Genomic DNA, 13603 nt, shown 5'->3' on the forward strand with positions numbered 1-13603 from the left:
AGATCATCAAGTCCAACCGTTAGCGTAGCACTTCTGAGTCCACCACTAAACCATGTCCCTCAACACCACATCTATACACCTTTTAAATACCTTTTAAATGACTCAACCACTTCCCTGGGCAGCCTCTTCCAATGCTTGACAACCCTTTTGGTGAAGAAATTTTTCCTAATATCCAATCTAAACCTCCCCTGGCGCAACTTGAGGCTGTTTTCTCTTGTCCTATCGCTTGTTACTTGGGAGAAGAGACTGACTCCCACCTCACTACAACCCCCTTTCAGGTAGTTGTAGAGAGTAATAACCTTATCCCTTGAGCCTCCTTTTCTCCAGACTAAACAACCCCAGTTCCCTCAGCTGCTCCTCATAGGACTTGTGCTGTAGACCCTGCATCTGCTTCATTGTCCTTCTCTGGACACGCTCCAACACCTCAATGTCTTTCTTGTAGTGACGGACCAAAAACTGAACACAGTATTTGAGGTGGGGCCTCACCAGTGCTGAGTACAGGGGGACGATCACTTCCCTAGTCCTGCTGGCTATACAATTCCTCATACAGACCAGGATGCTGCTGGCCTTCTTGGCCACTTGGGCACGTTGCCAGCTCACATTCAGCCGGCTGTCGACCAACACCCCCAGGTCCTTTTCCACCAGGCAGCTCTCCAGCCACTCTTCCCCAAACCTGCAGCATTGCACGGGGTTGTTGTGACCCAAGTGCAGGACCTGACACTGAGCCTTGTGGAACCTCATACCATTGGCCTTGGCCCATTGATCCAGTCTGTCCAGATCCCTCTGTAGAGTCTTTCTAACCTCAAGCAGATCAACACTCCTGCCCAACTTGGTGTTATCTGCAAAATTACTGAGGGTGCATTCGATCGCCTTGTCTAGATCATTGATAAAGATATTTAACAGAACTGGCCCAAATACTGAGCCCTTGGGAACACCACTTGTGACCAGCCACCAGCTGGATTTAACTCCATTCACTACAGCTCTTTGGGCCCGGCCACCCAGCTGGTTTTTTAGCTAGTGAAGAGTATGCCCATTCAAGCCATGAGCAGCAGTTTCTCCAGGAGAATGCCGTGGGAAACAGTGTCAAAGGCTTTACTAAAGTCTAGGTATACATATATACTAAAGGTCTGCAAAATCTTAAATGGTGAGTAAAGCATGGACAGTGATTAAGCTCTATTTCTTGCAATACTAAAGCTAAGGTGCAACCAAGTAAATTATCAGGTCTGAAGCAAAAGGAAATTTTTTTTTCATGGAGTATATCATTAAATGTGGACATAGTTGCTAAAGGATGCTGGAAAAGCCAAAAATTTAAATGTGTGCAAAAGGCTTTAGGAGCATTCACTGGGAAATAGGCCCATTGGTGGCTATTAAAAACAATGGTTCAGATACAACCTGTAGCTCAGGAAATCCTTAAATTACTTTGAACCAGGTACGTCATATACAGGGCTTGAGTACCAAAATTGCTTCAGGGAACCACATTTCAACTGACCTATTGATTTCCCATGAGTCCTTGGGCATTTCTATACTGCTCAGTGAAATGAGCTCTGGATTAGTAAATGCTGAATCAAGGCAGTAAATTTAGGGTGTCCCATGGACATAATGTACCAGATTTGGAAACAGTGTAAGCGTGATCATATGAGCAAGAGCTCTGTGATGCCTGCCTTTCGACAGCACTCATTAGCTCATATGCAGCTCCACACAAAGCTCACTCTCAGCTTTAAGCTTCTCTTAAAGTTAGCTTGCCATACACGGACTGTTCGAGACCCATATTCTCCAAGAGATCCAGACAAACCACCTTGAACACTAACGAACAGGAACTTATAATCCAGTGGCTCCTTTAACATAACATTAAGAACATATACAAAAAGACCTAGTGGAGATCAATACAGGAAAGTAATGTTCAGATACCTTGCCTCTTAGATGCACACTGTACCCAACACTATTGTCCACATGCTTTTCACCACAGAGAGGTTCAATAAACTGTGAAACTGCAGTGTACTAAATTCCACTGAAAAGCTGCATAAACATTTTCATAAATCAAAGCATGTGAGGCTGGAGTTTATTTAGCACCACAAAAAAAAAAAATAAATGTACGGGGTTGGTTCATATAAATCATATATACAACGTGCACACAGACATAGAGTAATGCACTTGAGCATCTGCCTTTGTCATCAAGTCACTTTGAAACTAAGCATGAGTGGCAATTTTTTGATAAGCCAGAAATAGGGATTTCATTAAAAATTTCCTAAAGTTATCAGAAAGAACATCTGTTAACTTCAGCAGACTTCAGAACAGTATGCATTTGGGAAGCCTGATGAACAGATATTCCTTTCAGAAAGGAATAACAATGGTTAAAGGAGCATAAAAAAAACAGTGGGGAAGAGGCAGGTGGGTGGTTTATCAGATCTTCCTTGCTGAGGCTAAAGGCTCTATCAGTATAAACTAATTCTACAATCACTCTAGATTTCTAAAACTTATTCTACAGCAAATAGGGTCCCAATCACATCACACACAACTTTCTGGGAGCTCTCCTACAGCCTTTAGCAGGCCAGCAATGAATAACGTTTTCTCCTACAAGAGTGAATACAGCCATTATGCAGACAAACACATGATTGATGATTATTTTCTTTGGTATTGTGATGCCATGTAGAGACCTTGCCACCTTGGTGCTACTGTGGTAGACGTTGTACAAATATAACAGCTCCAAGCAGCTTACAAGCACATGTAAATTAATTACATCTTCACGAAAGATGGTGAATTTCATGGTAATTGATATGTCAGCCTCCTGATAATTGACTCCCTGACTGTTTTACAAAGTAGCAGCATTTTTTGTTTGTTTTTGAAGTGCTCACTTGAAAAAAATATTGGCAGTAAAAATTCTCTTCAAAACTGAACAGTGGTTGTAAACTACTTCCTTTTTAAAAATATAAAAAAAAATGAAAAAGAAGCAAAAAGAAAACAAGCTAAAAGGAACATATATTCAGTTGGAGCTTCATTCGGTTAACACACAATATCCCTTTAAAAATAAAAGAGCTTGCTGGCTAATTACACATTTTTGTCTTTAAAATGAAAATCCATGCTAGCAAGTAATAAAATATTAATTCTAAAGTAAGAATTATGTGTACGTCTGAGATAATTTGGACTTTACCAACCTGAATTTTCCTACAGCTAAGAGAAAACCGTTTCTAAAAAGAGTGAAAAATCTCCCTTTAATTTTAATGTAAACTTTTTTCTTAACATTTTAATCTTCCCAGTCACAAGTAACATCCTTTTAAAAATCCTTACACAGTAATGGTTCTAATGCTGACAATAAAGCTAGAAAAGTATTCTGAAGCAATGTAGCTCACACACAATGTCAACAAAAAGGCATGCACACCACAGTAGTTCAGGCATTGCTCAGATAAAATCCTACTGATTCTATGATTGTCTCCTGTCTCAGCATTTGCTGTGGGAGTGAAATTATTGTAAGACTTCTGAGGCAAACACAGGAGACAGTTAACAAATTAACAACTTTAAAACTAACAACTTTCTCATTCAGCCACAGGGTGGGGGCGTAGCTTTGGGGATGCTGATTTTTCTTAGCAGAGTGTATTGTTATTTAAACTGTTAGGCTCTTTTAGAAGAGAGTCTTGCCACTTGCCCCAAACAGAAAAAACATCTGACGATTTTTAAAAAGACATCAACTGTGGACACGCTGACTAAATAAATGAAAATGCTGTAGTGACTTTCAGAAGAAAACAAAAGGTTAAACATAAACAACTTGAAAGAAAACCAGTGAATCTGACCTTCTGAAGACTTTGCTTCCCTGTCCTTGTCTCAGGCCTGTGCTGTGGTGCTTTTCCATCTCCCTCAGTGCAGCTGAGATCTGCGTAAAATCCAGAATTATCCCTTGGTATTCCCTTCCCCTCAGTGCTTTTCCCACAGACATCCTACATTTAGGGAGACAAGAGCTTCCCCACATTTTTCTTCTCATTTTGAGCATTCGTGTTTCAGACTGACTTAGAGTGAAGCAAACATTTCTCATTGATGAGGTTGCAGAAAGTGGTATTACAACGTATCACGAGAGTCATGTTTGTGAAGGTGCACATTGTGCACCTTGACCCAAGGCTACGTCACAAGGAGACGTGGCAAAGTAATATATTATTATTACTTGATAAAGGCAATTCCCACACCTAGGATTGAAAGCATCTTAGATATTTTCTTTACACTGCAGGCCTGCAGGCTGCTGCAACTATGACTTGACCGAAGAGCTGTTTTTTCATTTCATGTGATATCCGTGAAGCCTAAATCGGACTTCAAGATGACAACTGTGTTATGTTGGACTGCCATCATTTTCTCCTGAATAGAAAACTTAATGGGTAGAATAAAGGAGATCAGTCAAGACAGAAAAAAAAGTCACTGTTAAGTTAAAGTACCCAAAGAGGTTTTTGTTTTAGCCTGAGGAAGATGATGATTCATTACATTATTTGTGTTAGTGTTTAAGATTTGGCAGTGTTAGGTTAGCGGCTGGACTCGATGATCTTAAAGGTCCTTTCCAGTCTAAATGATTCTATGATTAGATAAATGTCTCTGTCCTTATGTCACTTAAAAGTTCACATTATTATATTTTTTAAAAATTCCTCTCAATTTTTTTTTTAATTCTAAATAAATAAATATGTATTTGTAGTTTGAAGAAATCCTGGCAGCTTTCTTATGGTGTAACGCAGAGTTTTGGGAGAAACTCCACTGGTATGAATCAAATTAGCTTTTTGGAAGCCAGTAGGAGCAGCACTGAGTTTCAGGACTCTGTTTATTTTTGTGCGCAATTTACCCCGTTAACCCCTGCACTTATGCCTTGCACTCACTTTGCACAAGCACTTACAAGCAACTTAAAAAAAACCAAACATATTTTTGATTTCACGGCAATGAAACACACATTTGTCGCACCTGTTCTCTGCTGGCACAGAAGTCTGCAATAGCTTATTTCTGCATAATTGTGTATATTCCAGTGTGCGTATTCCTGTATGCACTTCTGTGTACGAGTTGTGTGTGTGTCCACCCCTCAAGGGAGGTAGGGTCTGTAGATCTGGGTGCAATTCTCCATATGTGCAGGTAGCTGTGGCGTGTTTATCTCCCTGCGTGGTGTTAATGCGGTGGGTGGGTGGGTGTGAGCTCAGTGTCTGGGTGTGCTGTGTGGTGTGTGAGTGTGTGCTGTGGGGGGGGTGCAAGTGCACGGTGTGTGAAGTGTGTGGGAAGGGGGACGTGAGTGCAGGGTGTGTGGGGTGCGTGTGAGGTGTGTGCGAGTGTGGGGTGGGGTGTGTGTGCGTGGGGGTGTGTGTGGAGCGTGAAGGAGTGCAGGGGTGTGCGTGTGTGTGATGTGAGGGAGCACAAGTGTGAGGTGGGCGTGTCAGGTGTGTGTAGGGGGTGAGAGGGAGTGTGCGTGTGCGGGGTGCGTGTGCCTGGGGTGAAGAGAAGAGGGAGTGCAGGGTGTGGGGGGCTGCGTGGCGTGGAGTGTGAGGGAGTGTGTGTGTGTGGTGTGAGGGGCGTGAGTGTGATGGGGGTGAGTGTGGGTGTGAAGGAGTGCGGGGGGTGAGGTGTGTGTGTAGGTGGGCGGATGTGAGGGATGAGGTGATGAGGGAGTGCGGGTGTGTGTTATGTGTGTGGGTGTGAGGGAGTGCGGGGTGTGACATAGGGGGGGTCTGAGGGAGTGCGGAGCGTGTGGCGCGCGGGGTGAGGCTATGAGGGAGCGCGGGGTGTGCTGTGTGTGTAAGTGTGAGGGAGCGCGTGGGGGGAGCGAGGCCGCCCTCCCGCCTCGCCAGGCCGCTGCCCGCCGCTGGCTCGGCCAGGCCCCCAGGGGCCGGGCTCCACCGCCTTCGCCCTCCCCGTCCCGCCTTCCGCGCCCGCCTCTCGCTCCCCCCCTCGCCTCCCCGCCGCCGGGGCTTCCCTTCTCTCTTCATTCAGCGCTGCCTCGCCGCTGAGCGTTCGCCGCGCCGCTACTCCGGCATGTCCCGCAGCCGGGCTCCCCTCAGCTACCGGCCCCTGTAGCGCCTCCACCCGCGGGCAAGGCAGGGCCGAGGGGGCGGCAGAGGGGGGGCCGTTGCCCATCCGCGCCGGACACCGCGCGGCCATGGGGGGCTCCTGAGGCGGTGGGGAAGCGGAACGCCTGGCCCCGGGGCCGCCACCATGGAGGCGCCGCCGCCGCCGCCACCCGGCGCCCCCAGCGCCGCGGAGCCCACCGGCTGCCCCAAGGACACCGACCGCCAGCTGCGCCTCCGCCTCTGCGTCCTCAACGAGATCCTCAGCACTGAGCGGGACTACGTGGGGACCCTCCACTTCCTGCAGTCGGTGAGCGGCGCCGCGGGGCGCGGGCGGGAGAAGCCCCCTCAGGGGCACCGGCGGGGCTGGGCGGGCGGCCTGGCCTGGCGCTGAGGGGAGCGGAGAGAGCGGCTCCTCCCCGGGCGGGCCGGGGGCTGCGAGCGAGTCGGCAGCGCTTGTCCCCACAACTTGTGGGAAGTGCCTGGGGCCAGGCCCGCTCCGGCGAGGAGGAGTTTCCTTTGCCCGAGAGGCTGGGGAGGAGGAGGGGGAATGTGCGAGGGGCCGGCGTGGGTCCGCCGTGGGCCCTCCGCGGGCAGAACGGGACCGCCAGAAACCGCGTTGTCTCCTCCGGTGAGGAGGAACCCCGCCGCCGGAGCCGTGGAGCATGCTGGCGGCGTCTCTGCCTCCCTGGGGGGTGACAGGGAGGCATCCCGAAGTGAATCTGCTTTTCAGAATGCCTCATCCCCTTTGTTGTTGTTTAGAAGTTACTGTTACACCCACTCGGAAACTCTACCCTTACTGCCTGTTACTTATAAATAAATAGTATATATATTTTGTTTTAATGGTATACATAAATATGTGCTTGGGCCGGGTGTGTCTGTGCATGTGGAGACAATTATACCCGCCTCTGAAATTATCCACGGACTAGTTCAGAAGTAAAACTCCATCTGGATATTTCCTTTTTCCTATATAGGCTCTAGATGTGGAATTCATCAGCATACCACCACACTCCTGCAAATAACTAGGAGAGCCTGCAGTAAAAGTTACTAGATAACAGATATGCCATAAAAAAGGAAGAAGAATAAACTATTTGATCACACAGAGATCAAGAATCAAAGCAAGGGAAGTCTCTGCAGAGATTTCTAAAAGATTGGACAGGGCAGAAATTCTTTCTGGTGTTTTGCTAGATAAGTACTAAACCCTGATTTCATCTAAATGGGCTTAGACCCTGGACCCTTTTTGACTTGTCTTTCTGGCAAGGTTTTTGTTTGTTTGTTTTTTAAAATCAGTTTGTCTTCAGTGTTTTTCAGATTCACCCAAGTGGCAAACTGTCTAGCATGAAAGATAAATGAAAAGGATGTGGTTGCTTTATGAACTAGTCTCTACTTAAATCCTCCTTTTCTCTCTCAAACAGTTGAACTCAGAGTCTTTAATTTCAGAAAGCTTCTGACTAAAGTGCCAGTTAGCTTCCTTTAGAACTGGTATTCTGCCTGACTGTGAGATTCTTAAAAAAGCTGCAAGTTGCAAAAGTGCCCCACCCTACAGACCAAACAAAACAAAAAAAAACCCTCAGAAAACTCCTCTGTCCTAAGTACTGAATTTGAGAGAATTTGAATTTCCAACTGCAGGCTGGAATGCAGATTCAAGCTGCATATATTTTTAGCTTCGGTTCTACAGCTAAATGCCTTCACAGTGTTAACTAATGGGATTTTCATATATTAAAAAGCAAAACAAGTCTTTTATTTATTTATATTCATTAACTTGGCAGTTTTCATGAGAGCAGTAGTGAGTAATATGCCTTAGGTAATGGCACGAGAAGATAACTGATAGAGTACACTTGGCTGTGTTCTTGGGATGGCACAGCAGGCAGTCAGAGCCCTTCACAGTCACTTTGTTACTAGCTACTAGGTGTAGACTGGATGTAGTATTATCTTGGGGGGGTTGATTCAGATAGTGCAGATTTACACCCCAAAGGAGTTTGTGTTTTGGTTAACTATGTTTGAATAAAGCACTGAGGGACAGGATCTTTCTAGGCCTTAACTTTTAAGCATGTGTTGAATGTGCATGTGCTGTCCTAAATAGTGATAGTTTTTTTAGTCATTAACCTAGTTCTTGTAGGCTGAATCTCTGTACAGCTGCAGTCAAATAGTTGAATGGTGTAGCACCAAGGAAAGGAGAATGAGCATCTAGTGCAGTATGTGAGAGTAAAAAGAGCAGTAGTGGTATGAAATTTTTAAAAATAAAATTTGAAGTGAGAAATATTTTCTGTATAAGTTTGGTGGATGGCCATAACTTAATACCTTCTAACAAGATATGACAAAGGAAACAATTCTGCCCTGCCTGTCAGGGGCAGAATTTTTGTCAGCACATTGGGAGCTGACATGACATGCAAGGATAGTATCATCTATATAGTCACTGGAATTACAGGCAGTTACAGGGCAAAAGTTTTGGCCTATAATTAGGACACTAATAAAAGTAATGCTGTAGCACTGGGATCCTGTATTCTCAAATCTACTTGGGCCTCACAAATGAAGTCCACTTTATTCCCATTAGTTTGTTTTGCTGAGTGCTCTGACGTTACTGCATAGGAACTGCTGCTCCTGCCCCATGGGTCTCTCTCTTACCATCTCGTGTTCTGTGTGAGTAGCACTTACCCAGTGCAAAGTAGATGTGAACTATTACACTTTCTGGGGTAATGCACCCAGTTAACACTCAAACGTGGTTGGATGATGTTAGGGTTTTTTTAATGGCATGCATTGTACTGAAATTGTACTTCCATATGTTGCAGAAGTAATTTTGTCTGTAGTGGAGAAAAGACTGCAGTTCTTCTGTGTAGGACAGCTGCATTTCCCAGACCTTATGGAAACTTGTTCCTGTCAAACATGAGATTAGAGATGTGAGGGGTACAGGTTCCTTAGCTTCAGAAACTTTAATAGCTTTGATAAATAAAGGAAGGCTAAATCTCATATCTTTCAATTGTCAGAATGAGTTTTCCCTAAGTAGGATGGGACAGTTGTGCTTTAGAAAAAGGTTAGGTGAGGGAATTTGTGTTCTTTGTTAAATATTTACTATTGAAGCTCTAGTCCTCATTAAGTATTCTCAATAAACAATGTTTTAAAAAGCAAACAACTAAATTCTATGGGTTTATTCACAGCACTGAGGTTGCTTGCTCGCAGCAGCTTCCTGTGTTCCCTGGTAATGTAAAAGAATCTCCTGAGTATTTAATACTATGGATTTGCAGATAAATCAATGTAACTTTGATTTATTAAGAGTATTTTCTTCCTTTTCAGAAGACTAATATGTGACCATGTTAAAGGAAAGGTTTCCTTTTTCTTTTTTTTGTATGCTTAGAAACCTTTCCCCGCTAAGCTGCAGGGAAATAGGTTCTCTATAAATATAAGGACTCAATCCTTATTTACTTTGCATAAAAGATTGTAGTCCTTATTTTGCTTCCATAGATTAATAAAGTGGGTTTCATTAACGTATAGAACATGGAGTTCCCTTTTCTCACAATCAAAATTGTGTTAGTCACCATGAAGAACACTTTGCTATGAGTTTTGTACTCATTTAATAAAAATGCTCCAGATGTTTACCTATTTAAATAACATATATAGTCTCTAGAATCTGTTCTATTTCATACCTCGAATAATTCTGACAGGAATTATATCTGAAAGGAGTTATATCTGCAAATTTAACTTAGATGTCCCATGCCACTACAGCTAAACCAGGCTATTCAGTCTGTTAGGTTTAGTACATACAGCTAATATTTTACTGTATATGTTGTTTGTAACATTTTTATCCCATTGAATTTTGGACACAAGAAGGTGTTCCTAGTTAGTTTTGCTCCTGCTTACTTTCGGGTACTGCTGTTGATAGGTCGCATTATAGTATTATGTATCAGAACTGTGAACAGTAGTTCTTCTCTGTGTTTTTTTCCAGATCTCGCAAGGTGAGACGATCAGTTCCAAGGGCTATAGCTTTTTGTTTGTTTGTTTTTTTAAACAGAGTCTGGATTTTAATACAATAGAGATATGATACTCTCATGCATATCATGATTTCGACAGTCTTACCTTTCCTAGACTAAACCTCAAAATGAGGAGTTACCATGCTGAGAGGGGGCAAACTTTTCTACCAGCTCACAGCTGATGAACTGAAGTTACTGATTTAACTAGGAATATGCACAGGCCGTATTGTGTCCTGTCTTATCTGCCATTTTGCTAGGCAGGTATCATGTTGCAAAATGTGGAATCCTCCTTCAAGAAATGCTGTGTAAATCAGGAGTATTAATAGATAATACTGTTGTTATGCAGGTATGTTAATAAATTTACTAATAAAGGCTCATTACACAGCCAGACCTTTTAAGCAGCAGGGAGAACTACAGGGAATGGATGAAAATGTACTGCTGCCAACATCAGTAAAGAATTACTGATCAAATAAGAAGCAAAGTGGAAAATTGTCAGAAGCTAATGGAACTTTAGTAAAAGTTACTGATGGAGTAAGATAAACTTCAAAGAGATAAAGGCAGATAATTCTGTTGTAAGGCTCTGGTGAGATCATAAACCATAAGGATTTTCAGTCTCCAGACTTAAAGATTCAATTAAGCCTTTGCCTGCCTTTCGCCTCTTCTAACTCTCTGCAATGTATGGAGAAATGTTTACATTTTATATGTGATCTCATAAATATTTATTTTCTATGTGACAAAATTAAACCAGGAGATAATTTAGTTTGAGTGACCAGTGGGTAAATGTCAAAGCATCTGTCTGGTAGTATGCAGTCTTGCACATAAATGTGTGACTGCCACCAGAGTCTTTGGGTACTGGGGTGCAATGTCTGCACATTGCAGCCCTTAAGCTTACCCGTTCTCTAGGTATCTGTTCTTGCCTGTGTTGTCAATCTGTATGAAAAACTCACAGACAAGTCATTGAGAAAAGAAAGATTGTGGTTTGTTTGAGTGCCACATGGTCATTCCACAGAATCTGAGACAAATATGTGATACTTTTATTGCAGTAATTGAAGACCAGCTTTCAAGTAAGGAGACAGAGAAGCCCTGAGCAATTTCAGACATACTCATTGACCATCATTCTAAAAATAGATGAATAGTGGGTACACAACAGTTAGATGTTAGTATGTAAAGGTTTGGTTTACCAGTTTGTAGATACAATCATATGAATTGCATGTGAAAGTATAGTAACAGTAATTATCCAATACACTAGATTGCAAAGGTAGGTATGTTGTTGCATATGCTTTTTTTTTTTTTTTGCCATCCTTTAATTTCACTGAACACTTAATTCTAACCTGCACATGCAGCTCCCACAACTTAGTCAGGTAATTGCAAGTATATAAAGCCAAATTGTTCTCCACGTTGTATATAAATAAGGCTCTTTCATCTTTCCAAAGACAAACCACCAACTTGTAAATTTTAATGTCAGAATGACAGGATGTACTTTTAGTTTGAGCAATTGCAGTGTGTCCTGTGCAGGCATGAAAACAGTATGAAAGTTGAATTGTCCTTATCAGACAGGTATCAGGTTGGATAGGTAGTTGTACCAGGACTATTTTTAGATTCTAATATTATGCTATCCTTTATTTTTATATGATGACTAGAAGTCTTTTTCCATCTTAGCAATTGTATAAATATGTTATGTTAGGACACGTGCCATCAGATAAATTAACCCACATCCTACAGACTCAAAATATTTATGTTATGCTCCCTTTTCTTGCTTGCTTTGTAGTTGTAATTGATCTAGTATCTCTGGATTTTGCACTCCACCCATCTTGAAATATGATAAGCATCACAGGTCCTTTTTTTTCTTCTTTTTCTTCTTTTTTTCTCTCTTCATATTTCACAATCTTGTTTGCATCCAAGATTAGGGCGCTGATGCTCAGATAGAGTAGCAAACAGACCATTTGTCTCAGCTGTGAGGTGTGGTTTCCTGTCCTACCCTGTTCTCTGCCTGTTTCACCCTCAGTAGGTACAGATAAACTCTTGATTCTGCAAGGTGAACCATATGGTTTGGGTAATGTTGCTCCTTTATTATGAGAGAGTAATTAGGGAGAGGAAGGAGATGGACAAGGAAGTTTCTTTGGAAGTAATCTAAATTAGCATTGCTGTTCTGTTGTTTCAGTCAATTAGTCACATGCACTTACCTATAGCCAGTTGTTAGAATTGTGAATTATCAAGATTTTCTACTGTTGAGTCTTAACAACATGTGACATTTTTCTTAAAAGCCCAGTTCCTGACATTGAGGAGGATCACAGCTTTCATTTTAAATGGCACATTTGTGGCTCCTCTGGTTGTAAAGCAAAGTTTGAAGCTATAACAACAGCAAAACATAGATGCTCATGAATTTTTAGGGGCTTGTGTTATGACTCTTGAATATTTGGGGCTGGCAATTCTGATAGTATTCTATTCAGACTAAGTGTAGTGCAAAATCAGCTGCTACAGGCTGAAATGCAAACAGATTAAAAGGTTCTTTTGCTCTGGATACAAAGAGAGAATGTGAAGAAAACAGTCTGGATATGGAAAGTGAAGCAGAAGTGAAAAACAGAAAAGCAAAACAGAGCAAAGAGAAAGATCTGAAAATATTTATTCATCTGAGCCTGTGGTCTGCAGAGCCCACTTTGAGCCACGGGTCTAAGAGCCCTGCTGGATGGAGGATACAGAATTCCCAGGTCCTCTTCTGCCCCGAGATGCATGTTGGAGCTTAGTTTTTCACTTGGAAAATTGTGTGACCAGCCCATACCTTTTGCAGCGAGGCGAAACAGCAGAGGGAGTACAGCAGATTTTTCGTATGAACAGAGCTGTTCAGTTCTTTTTGCACTCTGACAGAATTCCCACAATGAGAAAATATCAATAAATCCCCGATGTAGTTTCACCAGTTTACACAGGTGAGAACTAAAACTCCTTTCCCTTTGCTTCCCCTAGCTCATTTCAGCTTGGTGTGCATCTGACCCTTGTTATCCTTTATCTCAGACCTACTTTGGTCTCGTTACATCCTTCATCAATGATGCATTTGACGTGACTCTGGCTCTGCATCTCTCCCTCCTCTCAATTGCAGTGATACCATCAATCAGCTCTTTTGCCATTTGTCCCACCCATTCACTTCAGGGGTGCCAGTTGTTGTCTGAACATGTGTCATGATCTCTGGGGGAGGAGGGATAAGTTGGTTGCCCTATGCTTTCCCAGCGCCACGCTGGTGCCTCTGCAACAAAACTGACTTGCAATAGCAGTCTGGGAGCTGAGTGAGTGTAAGGGAGGGACAGAGACCCTGGGCTTTAGTAGGAAAGGGCGTGTGGATCAAAAAGTGAAACAAGCATCACAGATAGCAGAAATTATTTGAGTGAGTTGCTCCACACTTAGCTTAGTTTAGCGTAGAATAGGCTATTTCAGTTGGAAGGGACCTACAATGATCATCTTGTCCAACTGCCTGACTAATTCAGGGCTGACCAAGTTAAAGCATGTTATTAAGGGCATTGTCCCAATGCCTCTTAAATGCTGACAGGCTTGGGGCATTGAATGCATTTTACACAGTTTTTGGCTGATATATTCAGGAAGCATACTGGTACCCATCAAGGGAGCTTCCTAAAT

The 13603-nt window shown here is 42.9% G+C and overlaps 1 protein-coding gene across 3 annotated transcripts in view; it reads left to right on the plus strand.

Annotated features, from left to right (window-relative positions):
• Window positions 1-5936: 5936 nt before the first annotated feature.
• PREX1 (phosphatidylinositol-3,4,5-trisphosphate dependent Rac exchange factor 1) overlaps window positions 5937-13603 on the plus strand; it is a 163392-nt gene continuing 155725 nt past the window's right edge. For all 3 annotated transcript variants that reach the window (XM_054217938.1, XM_054217939.1, XM_054217940.1), the window contains exon 1: window positions 5937-6324. In XM_054217938.1, the coding sequence (XP_054073913.1) occupies window positions 6163-6324 (162 nt within the window). In that variant the 5' untranslated portion in view covers window positions 5937-6162. The remainder of the gene's footprint in view (window positions 6325-13603) is intronic.

Source organism: Rissa tridactyla, chromosome 12, assembly GCF_028500815.1.
Source record: "Rissa tridactyla isolate bRisTri1 chromosome 12, bRisTri1.patW.cur.20221130, whole genome shotgun sequence".
Taxonomy (NCBI): Eukaryota; Metazoa; Chordata; class Aves; order Charadriiformes; family Laridae; genus Rissa; species Rissa tridactyla.